At 48.2% G+C, this 18,551-nt stretch overlaps 1 protein-coding gene across 2 annotated transcripts; it reads left to right on the top strand.

Annotated features, from left to right (window-relative positions):
- Positions 1-350: 350 nt before the first annotated feature.
- Positions 351-2,762, top strand: LOC140021768 (large ribosomal subunit protein uL6-like). 2 transcript variants are annotated; one of them, XM_072073060.1, is made up of 3 exons: positions 351-515; positions 2,124-2,246; positions 2,373-2,762. In XM_072073060.1, exons 1-3 carry the CDS (start codon positions 387-389, stop codon positions 2,457-2,459), a joined length of 339 nt encoding a protein of 112 aa, XP_071929161.1. In that variant the 5' UTR covers positions 351-386; the 3' UTR covers positions 2,460-2,762. The 2 variants fall into 2 exon arrangements, 1 of the variants encoding a protein (XP_071929161.1); XR_011825748.1 differs by lacking the exon at positions 351-515 and adding an exon at positions 1,370-1,524.
- Positions 2,763-18,551: the final 15,789 nt, after the last annotated feature.

The following is an 18,551-nucleotide window of genomic DNA, read 5'->3' as shown; positions in this document are numbered from 1 at the left end:
TAAAAATAATAATATATCTTTAGACTCTCTATCATAACACTTGTGAAAATGTGAGATACATAAAAAAAAAATAAAACACAAAATAACGTGGTTTAATTTTGGCAGAAGATTCTTTGCCAAAACACTTGGTGAAATCTCAAAACTTCATTTTGCCTCCTCATGAAATTTTGCTTCTTCTTATCTCTCTCACAAACTCTCTCTCTCTCTAGCAAACTATCTCTCAAAACTCTTGGCCAAAATTTTGCTTTCCAAGCAGAATTTTCTTACCAATTTATGCCCTCCGCCTCTCTCGGCCACTCTCCTCTCCTCTACCCCCTACATCCGCCATCCCGTCGCCCCTACTCCTTCCCTCTCATCATCAGGTTTAGGTTCGTCAAAACCAGAAAATGGAACAACATGACATCAAAGAGGAAGAGTTCGGATTCTCCAGAAATTATTTCTTAGCAAAAGAATTAGGCAATTCCGGTAAGAAATCCGACCACATGCTCGCAGATATTGATGTCGTCGATGAACAGGTTATAGTCTGAAATTTTTCTATATGTAAATTATTGTTGGTGGTTTCCTGCAAAAAGAGTTACCTTTTTGGGCATTTTCCATACTGAATAATGCAGAAGCTAAGGGAAGCCCTGGCCGATCTCCCCAACATTTCGAATTTCCAAACTGGTGTCCGATGAAAATTAGGGCTCTGAGTCTGAGAGAGACCTTAGATTTAGGGACGAACGCCCGCCGTTACAGTAGTGATTTGCGGTACCTTCGTGTTTGGTTGCAATTGGTAACTTTTTCAGAATCATTACCATTGAGTTTCTATTTTCTAATTTTTCTTTTATCATTCTTATTCTGGGCTGCTCTTCCTCATTTTTCCTTTTTGATTCTTCTTGTGGTTGTTGATTTATGTGTGTGTATATATATATATGAATACTTAGACTATTATGTTTGATTAGTTCTGCTCTTTGATTCGTTTAATCAAGGTAACTTGAAGTATTAAAATGTCCACTTTAATATAGTAGTAGTGTTTAAGACAAGGAACAAAAGATGATTTACCGTTGGACTTTGTTCAAATTTCAAGTAGTGTATTGAAGGTTCAAGATACCTATCCAAATGTTATGAGAAGGGATTCCATTTTGCATCAAAGAAGTACATTATTTTCGACTCCTCTTGAAATTTTGGCAATATTTGAGCTGTCATTGGTGGTATTGTAAATGGGAAAAACAGCTTCACCTCAAGAAGCTATCTATAAAAGAATTGGCTTGGATATACTGTGTCTATCAGATTTTTATTCAAATTTAAAGAGATTCCTTTACTGATATTGATTATCTGATTAACGTTAGTGTATAGCTAAATTGGGCATTTTTCACGTGTTTTATGTAGATGGACTTTGTTGACGATCCAAAAAGTGTTTTGAGAGCAATGGAGGAAAATCGCATTGGGATGGAAAAGTCACTGTTTTACCAGGCTTATACTCTACTTTGAGAAGATGAAAAAGTTTGAGGCAGCTGAGAAGATGTATCATTTAGGAGTGCAGAAGTAAGCTCTTTAGATCTTTCATTGGACTTGCTCTGATAGTGAGGTCATGATTCTGTTGTATCATCAGTTGAGCTGCATTCCTTTGGTGATTCAATAGGATTTTATATTTTGATGCTTTTCATGAGATGTAAACTAAATTTTCCTTTTTCGCTTCATAAAAAATGTAGGCTTTGGCAGCATAGGGGTGTATTAATAATGAGTCTTACATGGATATTTGAGAGGCTTGAGTCATGGGGATTGTAGCTTCTGATGCATCTGTGATGTTGAATTGGTGATACAATCAGCACTAGTTTATCATGCTGTTTGGATAGCAATTAAAAGTTATCTTTCCGTGTGAGAGAGTATATAGACAAAATGTTGAAACTTTAATTTGTCTCCTTGTCGCGGTTGCCTTTGGTGAGATTCTGACCTGATTTTGCATGATCCCTTAATCTGATTTTGAAGAAGTGCTTTGATCTGATGTATGAGTTTATAACTTTGAACTTGGACAACTTCTATTATGGAATTGCTTCCATTGGGTTGTCCCCATTATGCATGTTGAGATTGCTTGAAATTTCTGATAGGGAACATTTTGTAATGTGTGATGTTTTTTCCATCAGGTGAGGAAGGTGTATATGCTTGAAGAAGTCACTGTTATCCGGTCTGAGAAGGTTAAGGACGAATTGGTGTTGGATGGCAATGACATTGAGGTTGTTTCCCGATCTGCTGCCCTGATAAACCAAGTAAGAGTCACTCTGTGCCATATTTATGACATTTGAATCTACAAGTTTTGTTCCTTGTCACTTGTCTTTAAAATGTAGTTCATCTGGCTGAATAGCTACTATACAACCTTTTCTTATTGTGGACAGAAATGCCATGTGAAGAACAAAGATATCCGGAAGTTCCTTGATGGGATTTATGTCAGTGAGAAGGGGCAAATAGCCGAGGAGGAGTGAGAGTTAGTGGCCTACATTTCTTGATCGTTTTCTTGGATTGATTCCCTTTTATCATATCAAGATGCTTGTGGGGATTTCTCAGAGATGACTTCTATTTTGAACTTAAAATAGAAGTCATGTTTTTGGAGTATATATGCTTGCTTTTACTGGTCAACTTTAGTTTTTTCTGATCTATATTTAGAATGTATCACTGCTTGCAGTGTTTTCAACCACTTGCTTGACGATAGCCCATTGCCTGCTAACGAGGCTTCTTCATCAGTGCTTGTTGCAACCTTTTCCAGTACACACTCACTAAATGGAAAAGGATCTACGGGAGGTGGAAAGCTGAGTGGAAATGGTGAAGTAAAGAAGGGACTGTTGACGCTAATTTCCTCAGATGCTCCTGGACTTCAGGTGTTGTAACCTATATTTGGACTTTTTGTTTTATGTTCAATAGGTAGGTTGCAACAATATGTACTAATTTCCTGGATTCCTTTTTAACTGCTTATACATTTTTTTCTACATTTCAACTAGATCATTTTTGGAATTGTAATGCTTCAACACTTTGTTTTCCTTGATTATCCACCAGTTCTTTCCTATTATTTCCAGGTTTGTGACCTCAATGGCCGCTGGTACCTGGCTGATAGTGGCTTTGTTCCTGGGGACCTTTTATTTCTCACAAGCAAGGCTCTCATCCATGCTACAACTGGTCTAAGGCCTGCGGCTTCACATCGCTCTGCATTGGATATCCCTCCAGGAACTTCTAGTGGCGGAAGGTAGATATTGGTGCTTAAGTGTAATTTGATAGTTGCCCAAGAATGTCATAGGTTGAAGAAATTTCTCAACTGATCAGTACACTTTGCCCTGCAGGACATCTCTCGTCTTTAGGCTCATGCCACAAGGCAATGCAATACTTGATTGTTCACCAATTGCAGCAGCTGGTCATGTCATTCCTCAGAGTTATGTGCCAATCTCTGTAACCCAGTTTATGGATGCTATAATAGTACTTGTTATGTGCCAATCTCTGTAACCCAATTTCGATTAGCTATGTTAGTACTTGTTGCTGACTTTTAGTTCAATAAATGATATTTGAGCACTAGCTTTTGCTTTTAAATTACTACATGCATTCTGTTCTTTGGGATAATTTTACAAGTCCTTTGGGTATCTGATTGACGGAATGTATAGCAGGAAGCACAATCAGGTTACTTCTTTATTTAAAAACAAAAAAAAAAAAACTCCAAGCAGTTAAAAGTGTCAGCAAAACTCAACAACTTCAACAATATTCTGATACTTTTGATTGTTAAGAAAATGGATTTTTGTTGGCAGATGAGATGCTATAATAGCATAGTTTTCCTGACACCTTTGAATAGTACGAACCTATTCCCACATTGGAAGGGACAACACTTGTCCGAGGTGTGAGGAAAAGTAAAGTGTCAGTTTATAGTATAGAGGTGTGAGAAAAAGTAAAGTGTTAGTTTAGAGTATCTATACTGACACTTTTAAATACCGTTAAAGGTCATTTTTGTTGTAGTGGAAGTTAAATCAAATAATGGCTCAACTACCTTCAGTAAAACTATAGAGGGATTATGTAAATAAATATCATAAGGAGTAAATTTAATATGACTGCAAAGTATAGAGGAGTTAAATAGATATTATAAGTCTATCACACACACTGTTGAACAATGGTCGTAATTAATAGTTCATTTCGTCCATTGCCCAGTTTATATAAAACCATAAAGGGGTTATGTGGCTATTTTGAAATATTTGAAAGTCATCTAGCATTATGCAGAACTAAGGGGTATTATAAATAATTTATCATATAGAATTAGGTGTCAAGATTTACTACTAATCTTTGTTAAGTGAAGAAGCGCGGAGCTTCCCCGGACCGAGCCGAACTGATGAACTCGGGGTGTCGATGGGAGAGCCGATCCAAGACCTGCAAAACAAGTAAAAGTGATCTCACGAAGGGGGCCCGAGGGTTGTCCCCGAGGGCACTCCGACGGTCAAGTTAGTTCTCCGGCGAGTAGTGTTCACTGGAAATAGCGACAGTCGGAGGTTAATTGTCAATAGTGAGCGTACCTTGTACAGTAGGTATGTTCTGTCATTTATACCCGTGAGGGAATCCGACCTCCGTGCGTCTTGGGACTTACCCGGAATAGTCGGTATCCTGCACTCAGGGGGATTGCTCCCGACCTCTTCGGGACGGACCTTCGCCTCCCCAGGGAGCCCTAGTCTGTGCGGCCCAGGGCTGCTGCCAGGGGCCGGGGGGCCGAGGCCCAGCTCGGCTATTCCTGGGCTGCCACGTGCCCGGGCCCAGAACGGGGCCTCTGCACTAGCCCCCTAGATTAGGTAGGACTGTCAGGCAGACCTAATCTATCTCCGCCACGTGGGAGGCCAGAGCCGCGCACTACCCTGCCGAGGTCACCTCTGGTACAGTGCTGTCACAGGGACGCTGCGCCCACGTCCTTTCAGCTGTCACGCCTCTTCGGTTTCCGTACCAGCGTTAAATGCATTCACATGGGGGTCGGTTCAAATTCACGCAACCGTTTTCCCTCCGCTCCTCCCCCTATAAATAGGGGATGCCAAATTCCCATCTGTCCCATTTGCCATTTCCGCTTCTCCTTGTGCGTTTCAAGTTATCACTCTTCTTGTGCATCCACATTTCCATTTTCCAGCAACTTCCGGCGTCCTGTGCCCAGATTCCGGCGAGCCTTCAGTCCTTCTGCCATCACCAGTAAGTCCCTTTTTTCACAGCATCTCTCCCTTCCATTCTCCTTCGTTCCATTTTATGTCGGATCATTCCGACACTTCCTCCTCTGTATCTGCAGTTCCGGCCCGCCGCAGAGCCTCCCGAATCATCGTTCTTTCCTCGCCCTCACCCGCATCTTCGTCACCATCTTCTCCTCCTCCCCCTTCCTCTTCTTCCTTCTCTAGCCCCAGCTTCCACACCTCAGACCTGCCTGAGCCTACTGACACCATGAGCTCTCATTCCCCTCAGTCTCCCTCATCCCGTCCTTTTTCTGCCCGCGCTCTAGAGGAGGTGGCCGAGCTCGACGCCTACCTCGAGCGGGAGGCCGCAACCACCCCTTCCCCCCAGTCCCCCCACGACTCCCCCGGCGGAGCCCAGGGCGGAGCTGGAGAGGACAGGGATCCCTCTGAGGGGACCCCTGCTTCGGAGCAGGGGGATGATCCCGAATTCTCCTATGGTTATCCAGACCTACAGGAGGCCACAATCTTGCCCTCGGATGTGGCCGAGCTGGCCCAGTCGTACTCCATCCCTCCGGCCTTCGAGCCGAGGGCGGCCGGGCCCGACGACCGAGCCTGCCGACCTCCCCCCGGCTTCGTAGCCATCTACAGGGAGCAGCTCATCGCAGGGCTCCGTCTCCCCATCCATTCAGCTCTGACCGATATCCTAACCTACTGGGGGCTCAGAATCACCCAGCTTCACCCCACCTCCATCAGGATCATCACCGGATTCCTGATCTACTGCCTTCTCTGCGACATCCCTTACTCTCTCTCCCTCTTCCGGGCCGCCTTCATCCTTAAGGCCTCCCTCCCAGGGTGGTATTACTTCTCCCGCCGTGGCCCCCAGACCAAGGGAGGGAAATGGGCCCAGGAGTTGTTCTTCGGCCTCCCCTCCTCCGTGAAGGATTGGAAGGAGGACTTCTTCTTTGTCAGATCCACACATTTTCCCCCCAATGTGTGGAAGGTTGGGGGAGTCAAGGCCGACTCCTACCCGGAGGACCTGGACTACGAGACCCTCGGCCAGCTGTTGGGCTCCAAGGTGAAGCTCGATGTCACCAAGATCTCCATTGAGCAGATCTCCGCAGCCGGGCTGGTGGGGACGTTGTCCGGATCCTCTGGGGAAGTGGCGACCCCCCAGCCCAAACTCGACACCTGTAACGCTGGCTCTGCCCCTGTCACATTCATAGTATATAGATTTTTTCTCTTTCCTTTTACTGTCTTGCGTTTGGCTGACCTGGTGGTGTTCGTTGCAGTGAGGAAGCTCTCCCAGCTGTTGGGCGCACCCCTCGAGGAGGTCACGCCCGACCCCCAGCCCGAGAATGCTCGGGGGGCCCCAGGTGGGGCTTCCACCCCGGGGGGCGGCTCAGCCCCCCATAAAGAGACGTCACAACCATCCCCCTCCAAGCAGGCCGCCAACAAGAAGAAGGCGGCCGGACAGAAGAGGGGCAGAGGGGACGAGCCCTCCCAGGCCGGGCAGAAGAGGCTCGCCCTGGTCTCCACACAGCCTCCTCCTCTCGCGCGGGCCCCGGGGGGACTAGTCCACCTGGGTGTGGGCTCTGCCGAGGAGCAGGTGCAGGAGTCGACTCCTCCAAACTTGTGGCACTTCCGCCACATAGCTCCCCTGAAGCCGGGCCAAGCCCCCACGATGCACGACCCCCGCCACTTCTGTCCGTCCTGGAAACTCTCCATCAACGACCGAGCCCAGTTCCCCGAGGTGGCTCGCGAGCTGATGGTGGGCTCGGTCCTTCCCAGGGACAGGAGGTGGATGGAGCTGGCCCGCCCCTCCGAGCTCCTGGACGCGTACTACACCGCCCAGGCCCAAGTAAGTATCACCCATGGATTAATTTCGCCCCCGTGTCTGGGCTAAGTGATGTGGCGTGCTGACCTGCCTTCTTTCTTTTCCGGTCCAACGCTGCCGGTGCCGCCCTGGCTACCCGTTTCTCCGAACTGTCTCCCGACCTGGAGAAACTACGAAAGAAGAATCCGGAGGCGGAGAAGAAGCTCTCCCAGACCCTTAAGGAGGCAAGCTCCCTTAAGGACAAACTGGGAGAGGCCGCGAAGGAGCTGGACACGGCTCAGGTCCAGCTCGCCTCCACCAGGTCGGAGCTCGACCAAGAGAAGGCCGGCGTGGCTAGGCTGAAGGAGGAGCATGCCCTCGAGCTCTCCGGCACCGTCAGCCGAGAGAGGAAGAAGGCTGTTCGGGAGTTCCTTTCCTCCGAGCAGTTTGAGGAGGACATCGCCCTCCTTAACCTGCCCATCCTCCAGGTTGGCGCTACGCGGGCCCTGGACAAGGTGAAGAGCCTCAACCCCCCTGGCTTCAACTTGGCGGACTTCAAGGACTACAATCCTGCTGCCGAGGAGAGGCTGGACTGGCTCTTCGACGGGTACCGCAAGGGGCATGCCCTGAAGGGGTTGGTAGGCCGAGCCGACGTTGGGGCCGAGCTGGCGGAGGTTCCCTTGGAGGAGAGTGAGTCTCCCGGCAGGGCTGCTGGGAAAGAGCCGGTGGTCTAGGGCCGCGGCCCTTCCAGAAACCCTTCCCGTCTTCTCATAAGGATGTGACCATGCTCCAGTTGAAAATGCTCTTGGGGGTCCATCTGAGATGGAAAGGTCCGACTGGATAGCCTTCACCATACGCCTCTTCGCATGTTTAAGGTGTACCTCCAGCTCCTGCTCCTGGCGGACTACCGGCAAGAAGGAGGAGGCCCGAGCTGTTTTCTCTTCATAGCTCGGCAAATTTTGTAGCAGATAGGCAACTCAGAAGTTTTGTAATAGATAGGCAGCTCGGAAGCTTTGTAATAGATAGGCAGCTCGGAAGCTTTGTAAGCTTTGTAATAGATAAGTTTGCAATGCATACACAATTTCGAAGAGTTATTTTCTCCTTTCCTTGCCTACTTCGCAAGGCCATGTGCCGACCTCCGGGGCCGAGCACCAAATAAGCCCCCTAAGAGGGCGTGCCAGCCTCTTGGGGCTGAGCACTTTAGACGCCAAGGGCGTTCCTGCCGACTTCCTGGGTCGAACACCTCACATCTCACCCCTTGGGGCTGAATACTTTAAATACTAAGTGCGTTCGTGCCGACCTCCTGGGTCGAACACTTCACACGTCACACTTCACCCCTTGGGGCTGAGTACTTTAAACATTAAGTGCGTTCGTGCCGACCTCCCGGGTCGAACACTTCACACGTCACACCTGCCAGCCTCTAGCCCCCCACTAGGACATTAAGCAAGGGAGCGCTAAATGTGCTAGTGCAAGGCGCAGATTTGAGGATTGTAAAATGAAATAGGTACAAGTAAAAATGAAAATGAGCTTTGATTGATGAGGAAACAAAAATTCGGATTCCAGAGAACAGGCAACCGAACACCCCGGTCTAACCTACGCTACAAACAATCGCAAATTGGAGAAGTGCCACGTCCGAGGTACCCCAGATCCATCCATCTTAGCGAGCCTGCAGTAGCCAGCTCGGCTCACCTCGAGGACCTTGTACGGACCCTCCCAGTTTGGGTCGAGCTTGTTGGAACTATAAGCTCTGCTGATCGAGTTCTTTCGCAAGACCAGGTCTCCTGGCTGGTACTGTATAGTCTTTACTTTGGCGTTGTAATAGCGAGCGAGCTGGCTTTTATACTTAGCCATTCGAATAGCAGCTTCCTCGCGCCTGACTTCGAGCATGTCCAAGTTGCACCTAAGCTCTTCCTCGTTGGATGTTGCCACGAATTTCTGTGTTCTGGGTGAGGGAAGACCCACCTCTGCGGGCACCACAGCCTCTACCCCGTAAGTAAGGGAGAACGGGGTCTCGTGAGTAGCCGTTCTGGGCGTAGTGCGGTAAGCCCAAAGGACACTGGGGAGCTCATCCAGCCAGCTCGATTGGGCGGACTCCAACCTAGTCTTCAATCCTTGCAGAACAGTTCGGTTAGCGTTCTCCACCTGACCATTGGCCTGGGGGTGGCCAACCGACGCGAAGTGTTGGTTGATTCCGAGCTCAGCACACCAGCTCCGGAAAGGGTTCTCGGCGAACTGGCGGCCGTTGTCGGATATCAAGACGTGTGGAATCCCAAAGCGACAAACTATGTTCCTCCAGAAGAATTTCTGAATCGCCTTTCCGGAGATAGAGACCAGGGGCTCCGCTTCCACCCACTTTGTGAAGTAGTCTATTGCCACCACGAGGTGTTCGTATCTTCCCGGGGCTCGGGGGAAGGGACCCAGGAGGTCTATCCCCCATTGAGCGAAGGGCCAAGGACTGTGGATGGGGACCATCTCCCGAGCTGGCTGATGGCGCAGCGAAGCGTGCACCTGGTAAGCTCGGCATTTCTGGACCAGATCTGCTGCGTCTCGGAAGACGGAGGGCCAATAGTAGCCCAAAAGGAGGCACTTTTTGGCCAACACCCGGGACCCGACGTGTGCCGCACATATACCTTCATGGATTTCACGCAGAACGTAGTCACCTTCCTCGGGCGTCACGCACGTTAGCCAGGGGGACAAGTACGACCTCCTATAGAGGGTTCCCCCGGTGTAGGCGTACTTGGCAGCTCGGATCTGGATTCGGCGAGCCTCGGTTTTGTTCTCGGGGAGGGCACCCGAGCTGAGAAAGTCAATGAGAGGAGTCATCCAGTTGGCCGAGCTGTCTATCGCCAGGACCTGGACCTGGTCGATACTTTTCTGCTTCACCACCTCTACCAAGACCTCCTTGCTCAGGTGGGCGAACGAGGAAGACGCCAGCTTGGACAAGGCGTCCGCGCGCTTGTTCTGGGATCTTGGCACCCGCTCAATCTCAAAAGTCTCGAACAGGGTTACCGCCTCTCGTACCTTAGCCAGGTATTTCTTCATTACCTCGTCCTTGGCCTCATACTCCCCACGGATCTGGAGGACGACGAGCTGAGAGTCGCTTCGAACCCGGATCGCGGTGATGCCCATCTGGTGGGCTATCCGTAACCCCGTCAACAAGGCCTCGTACTCTGCCTCGTTGTTGGACGCAGGGAAGTCGAACCTAAGCGCATAAGTCAGAACTTCCCCCGCGGGCGAGGTGAGCAGCAGGCCAGCTCCGCTTCCTTCCTTGCTGGAGGCCCCATCTACGAACAACACCCAGGGCTCCCTTGGCAGTATTTCCTTGTGCAGGGGACTTAACTCGGTTAGGCTCAAGCTAGCCCCCTCAGCAAGGAAGTCCGCCAAGGCCTGGGCCTTGATGGCTTTGCGAGGCTGATAACCGATGTCATGCTCGGCTAGCTCGACGGCCCACTTGGTCATCCTGCCCGAGATCTCGGGCCTGGTGAGTATCTGATGCAAGGGCTGGTCAGTCAGGACTATAATGCTGTGAGCTTGGAAATAGGGGCGGAGTTTGCGAGCAGCGTGTACCAGGGTCAGGACCAGTTTCTCCGCCGACGTGTACCTCGTCTCTGGTCCTTGTAGGGCTCGGCTAACGTAGTACACTGGTCTCTGAACCCCCCCGTCCTCCCGCACCAAGACTGCGCTGATGGCCTCGTTGCAGGCGGATAGGTAAAGGAACAGAGTCTCACCTTGTTCAGGGGCGGTCAAAGTAGGCAGCTCAGCCAGGTAAGCCTTCAGGTCAGTGAAGGCTTTTTGACACTCCTCTGTCCAGTGGAAATCCTTAGGCGCTTTCAGTACGCGGAAGAAGGGCAGCCCTCTGACCGCGGAGCGCGAGAGGAACCTGTTCAGGGCTGCCATTCTCCCCGTGAGCCGTTGGACCTCCTTCACGTTCCTCGGAGGGGTCATGTCCACGATGGCCTGGAGCTTATCCGGGTTGGCCCGGATTCCCTCCCGGGACACCAGGAAACCCAGGAACCTCCCTGATCTGACCTCGAAGGTGCACTTCTTCGGATTTAGGTGCACCCGGCTTTCCTGCAGGATGTCCAGGATCTCCCTTAGGTCGGGTAGGAGCCGCCGGTCCGTTCGGCTTTTGACGATCATGTCGTCCACATATACCTCCATGTTTTTACCGATCTGATTTTGGAACAACTTGTTGACCAGACGCTGGTAAGTAGCTCCCGCGTTCTTCAGTCCAAACGGCATGGTCCTATAGCAGTAGGTTCCCTCCTCGGTGATGAAGGAGGTCTTATCGCGGTCCTCCTCAGTCATCTCGATCTGATGGTATCCCTTAAAAGCATCCAGAAAGCATAAAACGTCAAAACCCACGGTGGAGTCTACTAACCTGTCGATCCTCGGTAGGGGAAAGCAGTCTTTTGGGCAGGCTTTGTTAAGGTCCGTGAAGTCTACGCACATCCTCCAGGTCTGGTCCTCCTTCTTGACCAGGACGGGATTGGCCAGCCAGGTCGGGTAGTAGACCTCCGTGATGATCTTGGACTCCAGCAACTTGCCTACCTCCGCCTTGATCACCTCATTCCTTTTCTTCTGCTTCACCGGTTTGAAATGAGGGTCCACGTCGAGGTGGTGGACTGCCAGGTCTGTATGGATCCCAGGCATGTCTTCTACCATCCACGCGAAGACCTCGGAGTACTCTCTTAGCAAGGCCTTCAAGCCTTCCTGCTCCTCGGCTGGCAGCAATGCCCCGATGCGGATGACCTGGTTGGGCCGCTCCTCCCTCAAGGGGAACTCCTCAATCTCGTCCTGTGTGCCCAACTGCTGTGTCTCGTCTCCTGGGATATAGGGCTCCAAACTGGTCGTCTGGGCGACCATCTTCTCCGGACCACGGAGCGTGGCCAAGTAGCAAGCTCGGGCCACCTCTGGATCACCGCGCACCTCGGCTATCCCTCCCTTAGTGGGGAACTTCACACTGAGATGGAGGGTGGACGGGATAGCTCGGAGGGCGTTCAGAGCTGGCCGACCCAGGAATACGTTGTACGGGGACGGCTGCTTGACCACCACAAAGTTAACAGGGATGGTCCGGCATTTAGGGGCCTGCCCCACAGTGACCATCAGGATGATCATCCCCTCCGGGCTGATGGGTGGTCCGGTAAAGCCTACCAGAGGTGTTCGGACCGGGGTCAACTGGTCATCCGTAAGGCCGAACTCCTGGAACACCCGGTAGAACATAATGTCGACCGCACTACCTTGGTCGACATAAACCTTCTTCACCCGGTAATTATTGGTGACAACGTCTATCACAATGGCCTCGTGGTTCCCGGACGCTAAGGGAACTGCATCTCTTGGCCCAAAGGTGATCTCCTCGTCCATGCGCAAACGTTTCAAGGAGTCATCCCCCTCAGACGGAGGTCGCCTGTTCTTCCGAGCTATGTGGCTGTCTCCTCCCGTGGGGCCTCCAGCAATGGTGTTTATCACCCCAACTAGGTTCTGGGTATCCAGGTCGGGAGAGCGGCTCCGAGGAGCGTCACGCCGCTCTGGGCGATCGCGACGCTGTCCCTCGCGCCTATCCCCGTAGTGGTTGCGTCCGAACTCCTGACCCGGTCGGCGTACGAACCGACCTAGAAAGCCGCGCTGGATCAGGTCCTCGATCTCCCTACGCAGGGCCAGCATCCCTCCGTGTCGTGCCCAACATCACGGTGAAAGGTACAGTATCTGTCCTGGTTCCTTTTGTTCCGAGGCGTGTCCATCTTGGGCGGCCGATCTCCCAGCCCTTCCGCCTCCATAACAGCCAAGATTTGGGCTCTAGGCCGTGTCAGAGGGGTGTAGGTCTTCTCTGGGAGTGGCGGTGGAGCAGGGGCCTTCTCCTTCGAGAGCCGATCGAAGACGTTTTTCTTGGCCGGGACGTCCTTGCCCTCTGCGGGGTTCGTCCGGCTCTTCCGTTCTCCAAGCTCCCGATCTGATTCTTTCTTTAGGCGACCTGCCTCCTCTGCGTTGGCAGCAGCGTGAGCCCGATTCAGGAGCTCTCCCAGATTCTTGGGAGGCTGCTCGACGAGCTTGTAGTAGAGCTCCTCTACCCTTAGCCCGTTCATGAAGGCAGCCATGACCACTTTCTCATCCTTGTTCCTGATCTGTAGGCTCTCTGTGTTGAAGCGTGTCATGAAATTCTTTAGGGACTCGTCCGGTTTCTGCTTGACGGCCATCAAGTGAGCCGCGTTTTTCGAGTAAGTCTTCGAGGAGACGAACTGGGCAGCGAACTGTCTGGCCAGCTCGGTGAAACTCCGGATGGACCCCGGTGCCAGGCCCTGAAACCAGAGCCGTGCCTTTCCCTTAAGAAACATGGGGAAGGTCTTGCAACGGAGTGCATCTGCGGCGGTCTGCAGACGCATGTGCGTCATGAAGACCGAGAGGTGGTCTTCTGGGTCCGTCGAACCATCGTACAGCTCGATGTTCGGAATCTTGAACCTCCGAGGTAGCGGGTAGTCCTCTACCTCTCGGGTAAAGGGCGAGGCGGCGTAGTTATCCTCATACTGTTGGGGCCGCAGGATCTGCTCGAACTCGTCCCGGACGGGCTGCCACTGAGGAGGATCCCGCGGCCGGCTCTGGATGGACCGGACGGGAGATCGCTCCGGTCCGTTCCTCGCGAGCTTCCACGAGAAGGGGTTCCTCAAGCGATCCCCGGCGGACCGGTCACGAGAATACCTCTCACTGTCCCCAACCATCGAGGCTCGCGGCTTGGGAGGAGTCCGCGGTCGCTTTCTCCTGGGGGGCTGGTCTCGTGACTCATCCGCCGAAGGGTCAGGGGGTAACTCCTTCTCCTTCCCCTTGGCCTTGGAGGTCTGCGCCCCCCCAGCCCCGTCTCCTTCCTTCGCCTGTCGGATCAGATCTTCCAGCATGGGGAGATTCTCCGTCACGAACTGGAAGATCTGCTGCCTCCGTTCCCCCGAAAGGGTCGACCCCCCGGCGCCCCGGGACGCCTCGGCCTCCTTTCCCTGGGACCCTTCACCGCCCCCCGGGCCAGTGCTCTCTACCGTGCGCTTGGATCGCGTCCTGGCCATCAACACAATCTTACTTACCTTACGGTTCCCACAGACGGCGCCAACTGAAGAAGCGCGGAGCTTCCCCGGACCGAGCCGAACTGATGAGCTCGGGGTGTCGATGGGAGAGCCGATCCAAGACCTGCAAAACAAGTAAAAGTGATCTCACGAAGGGGGCCCGAGGGTTGTCCCCGAGGGCACTCCGACGGTCAAGTTAGTTCTCCGGCGAGTAGTGTTCACTGGAAGTAGCGACAGTCGGAGGTTAATTGTCAATAGTGAGCGTACCTTGTACAGTAGGTATGTTCTGTCATTTATACCCGTGAGGGAATCCGACCTCCGTGCGTCTCGGGACTTACCCGGAATAGTCGGTATCCCGCACTCAGGGGGATTGCTCCCGACCTCTTCGGGACGGACCTTCGCCTCCCCAGGGAGCCCTAGTCGGTGCGGCCCAGGGCTGCTGCCAGGGGCCGGGGGGCCGAGGCCCAGCTCGGCTATTCCTGGGCTGCCACGTGCCCGGGCCCAGAACGGGGCCTCTGCATTAAGCAAAAAGAAGAATCCTTAAGCTCAAAGATACAAGGAAGTTACCTATAAAATTAAGAACAAAGAAACAAGTACTGAGCATATATGCTTAATCATGGCTGAATGTGTCTGATTGCATCAAGCGCCAGTGTGTAGGAGCTCACCATTCGAACTTGAAGCGAACTGCTATGTCTAAATCCTCATAAGGGTCTCTCTCCAATAAAGTATCCAATCCAATAGCTGAGGATGCCACTTTGTCCCAATCATCTTCAAGATCACAACTTCGACATGCTTTACATCTTTGGCCCAAAAGTTAGCCTCTGGTGAATGATTTCGTCTCTCCAACAGCATCTGGTAGATAAACTTTGCCAAGTCCCTAGAAAAGCTCCACCATAGTTGGAGTGATTTAGGATGGCAACTCCAAAAGCACCCGTCTAGAAAAGCTGAACTAGCACCAGGTTCTTGTTTCCCTGTCATAAATTCTAAGAGTAACATTTCAACGTCGGGTCCTGGTTCTAGTGCTACATCCTTCGTCTCATCCAGATAGAAGTTTACGGAATCAAGACCCCACAGTTCTAGATAGATTTTAGAGAAGATCAAAATTTTCAACATTTCTTTCAATTTGGCAAACCATGAATTGTCAAAACGAACGTCCACCCAGCCAACTAGACAGATTCTGGATTCCCAATTGCTTGAGGAAGTGGTAAAAACTACATGGGGAATGAAGTAGCCGTCAAACTCAAACTTAACAATCTTTGGAGCTTGAATCTGGAGCGCCTTTAATTCTTTGTTATGCTTCAGCTGCATGATTTTGAGAGATTGACTATAGAATTTGACGGTATTTAACCGATGGCATATTTCAATTCTCAAATCCTCAATGTGTGGCAACTTAATACTAAAATCATCAAAAAAATTGTCAGTAATGCCAATACGCCTTAAAACTAAATGCTTAAGATTTTTAGTTGCAATTAATTTAGGCATCCCGGGCATGTGTTCACAAGAAAAAGCATTACTCACACAAGTAAAGGCTTCCAGAGTTGGTGCATCAATTTCAACACTTTGCGCTTGATCATAGTAAACAGAAAATTCTTTGAGTTTTACAAGGTTTCTTATCTGAATATTTTGTAACTTTCCACACCGCAAAATAATCAGATTTTCAATTAGCCTGCACCTTGCAATGATCTTCTCAAGTGTTTCATCACTCACAAAGGCATACCTGAGAACCAGTCGCCGAAGGCTGCTGCATTTTCCACAGCTCCAGGGTCACTGCCAAGAGATATTGCTGTCCAGAAACAAATCTTCCTGGGATTCTGTCTCAAGAATTGTACTAGGTAATGAATATGACCAGAGCGTATACAGATTAAGCTTTTTCAAGCCGCAACCTGCAGCAATTTTCAGCCATTCGCCCACAGATCGATGATCAGGGGCGTCATCCTGAAGATTAATCCGACAGCTTGAGTGTATGAATCCCACTGTTTTTCTCGCAGTAATTTTGCATAACCTTGTCCAAAAAAATCCGGAACATACCTTTGTGTTTTTCTTTAAGAGTACAAATGTCTTTGTCGAAGTAAGGTTGCTTGAAGCTTAAAAAGGGGCAAGTCTGCCAAGCGCTCAGCCATGCCTTGGACAATAATCTTGCTTGGGCTGCTTCTTTAGGTGTGAGGAAATTATCGAGTAAATGTTGTATAATTTCTTCTGGCAATTGAATTCAAGCGGTACTTAATTAAAAATTGAGGCATGTCATTTCGTTTTGAACCATTTTAACTAACAAATTCAGTAATTATAACATGTGAAAGATTCATCATAGAGCAAGCAAACAACATATTTACAGAGACTTCAATTCTAGGCATTCTAGTTCAGAAGACACGCTCTAAAATTTGAAGGACACCGATCTATCGTTGAAATAGTTGTTAACCAATGCAAGTCGTGTAAGATAGTCAACGGCAGTAGATAGTTATCGAAATTAATCTTGGATGGAGACAAAGGAATTGTTTGATAATTTAATATAATATTTAAATTTAATTCATAATAAAAAATTAAACATCTGAATTAATTAAGTAGTATTAAATTTTTTTAGGCAAAATTTATTCCAAAAAATAAATGATAACCTCTTCACTTATCATTTAATGTGATATACACTTAAAATATATTAGATTTATGAATTAACAATTGAATAATTTAACGGATTCAGATTTTAAATTTTAAATTTTAGATTTCAGTTTTCAGTTTTATCAAACACATCCTAAGAATGTTCACCCTAATATGTAAAACATTAATTTAAAAAAATTCGGTCCTAGGCACATTATTATTATTATATGTAAAATAGTAGCAAAAAGAGGGGCCTACCGGTAAGGGTGGTCACCCTAATTTCTGAGAAATTATATTTTGTACATATAATATTTTGTAGAATTTGGTTTTAATGCCTTTCTTTGCCCCTTCCCCTCATCCCCCACAATTCTTCCCCTCCCCCACCACCCTCCTTCCCTCCCTCCACTTGATTGTTCTCTAATAGGTTGCATTTTTGTAATTAATTTTATGATTATTTTTCTCTTTTATTTTACCAAATATTGCATTAATTGATGGATTCTACTGATATTGGGTAATTTGTGTTGGTTGTAGGAATTTGGAATAAAAAGGGATTAAAGACGTGATTTTCATTAGATTTTTATGCTAATCAACGTAGGCACATCAAAGTTTGAACTTTGCACATCCGGGAAGTTTGGAACTCGTACGCGTGGAAGTCTCCAAGTCAGAATCATAGTCATTTGAATCGAATTTTTTTTCATTGGAGGATTAGTCTGCCACACTTCTACTCATATTAGGAAACTATCTTATTTCACTTTTAGAATATCCTTTCCTAGAAGAATTCTTCCCCTCCCCAAACACCCTCTTTCCCTCCCTCCACCTGATTGTTCTCTCAAAAATGTTATCATTCTTTCTCCTAGTTAAACTTATCTTTGATTGATTTTTATAGATCTTCATGTTATTACTTTTATCGTAGACAATTAATTTCTTCTTTTAATCATTTACAACGTTGTACCATTGAATTAATTTTTGTACTTCCATGTGTAACATTATATGTAGGTGCAATCTTTGTTTTTCTTGTACGTCGTGCTCAGGAAAATGGTCCAATGGTTATTCAATCAATTTATGTTTGCAACCATTATAAATATAAGCCTTTCCTTTTCAATTAACATGTTTAATTATAAAGAACCAAATTTTACACCGCAAAAGAGCTTATGAAGGACTTCTTTTATCTTCAATTTCATCCCCTATTGCAAAAGCCGGGCTCCGCTATAGGTACAACTAGTTATTCACAGTGCATTTGCATGGGAACCTCTTATTTAAAATTTTCTTCTTTTTTGTTAATTTTTTCTAGTAGGGGAAGAGTGGGGTGGGGTTTCAACTTTCACACAAAACCAGAAGCTCTTCGGCCCATTTAAAGTCCTTCCTCTTTTTGAATATTGATATACTTGTTTTGCATGTAATTATAATAACAATATTTTTTTTGGTTTTGATTGTTTAACTCATAATACAATACTTTTACATTTTATACTTTCACCAATTGTTGTACAAACTATATTTAAACTTGAATTCTTTGGCCTAATCTTTTTTATCTTTTCTTGAGCATTTTTGATATATTATGGATTGAACTTTGACAAGTGTCAATTCTGTCATGTTATGCCAAATATGTTGTCATTAACTTAAATTATAAGGTCACACTTCTGTATGGTACAATACAATATTGTTAAATGGGAAATACATATGCATATGTCAATTGTGAAAATAGAACATGTAATCATATACACACATACAAATACATACATACATAAACATATTAAGGACCAAATATAGTGATTTAACATATAGAGAATTTTATTAAGGGAAAATCGTTCAAAACATCCCTTATATTTTGCAAAATAACTTTTTTCATCCCTCACTTTTAAAAGTGTAATTTTACGTCCCTTATAAATTTACATTGATCAAATTTGGTCCCTATCTAGGTTTCCGACTAATTTTTAGTCAGAATCCACCACGTACCTT

The sequence above is a fragment of the Coffea arabica genome, chromosome 11e (assembly GCF_036785885.1).
Source record: "Coffea arabica cultivar ET-39 chromosome 11e, Coffea Arabica ET-39 HiFi, whole genome shotgun sequence".
In the NCBI taxonomy this organism is placed as follows: domain Eukaryota; kingdom Viridiplantae; phylum Streptophyta; class Magnoliopsida; order Gentianales; family Rubiaceae; genus Coffea; species Coffea arabica.
This window is presented reverse-complemented; position numbering and strand designations above follow the sequence as displayed.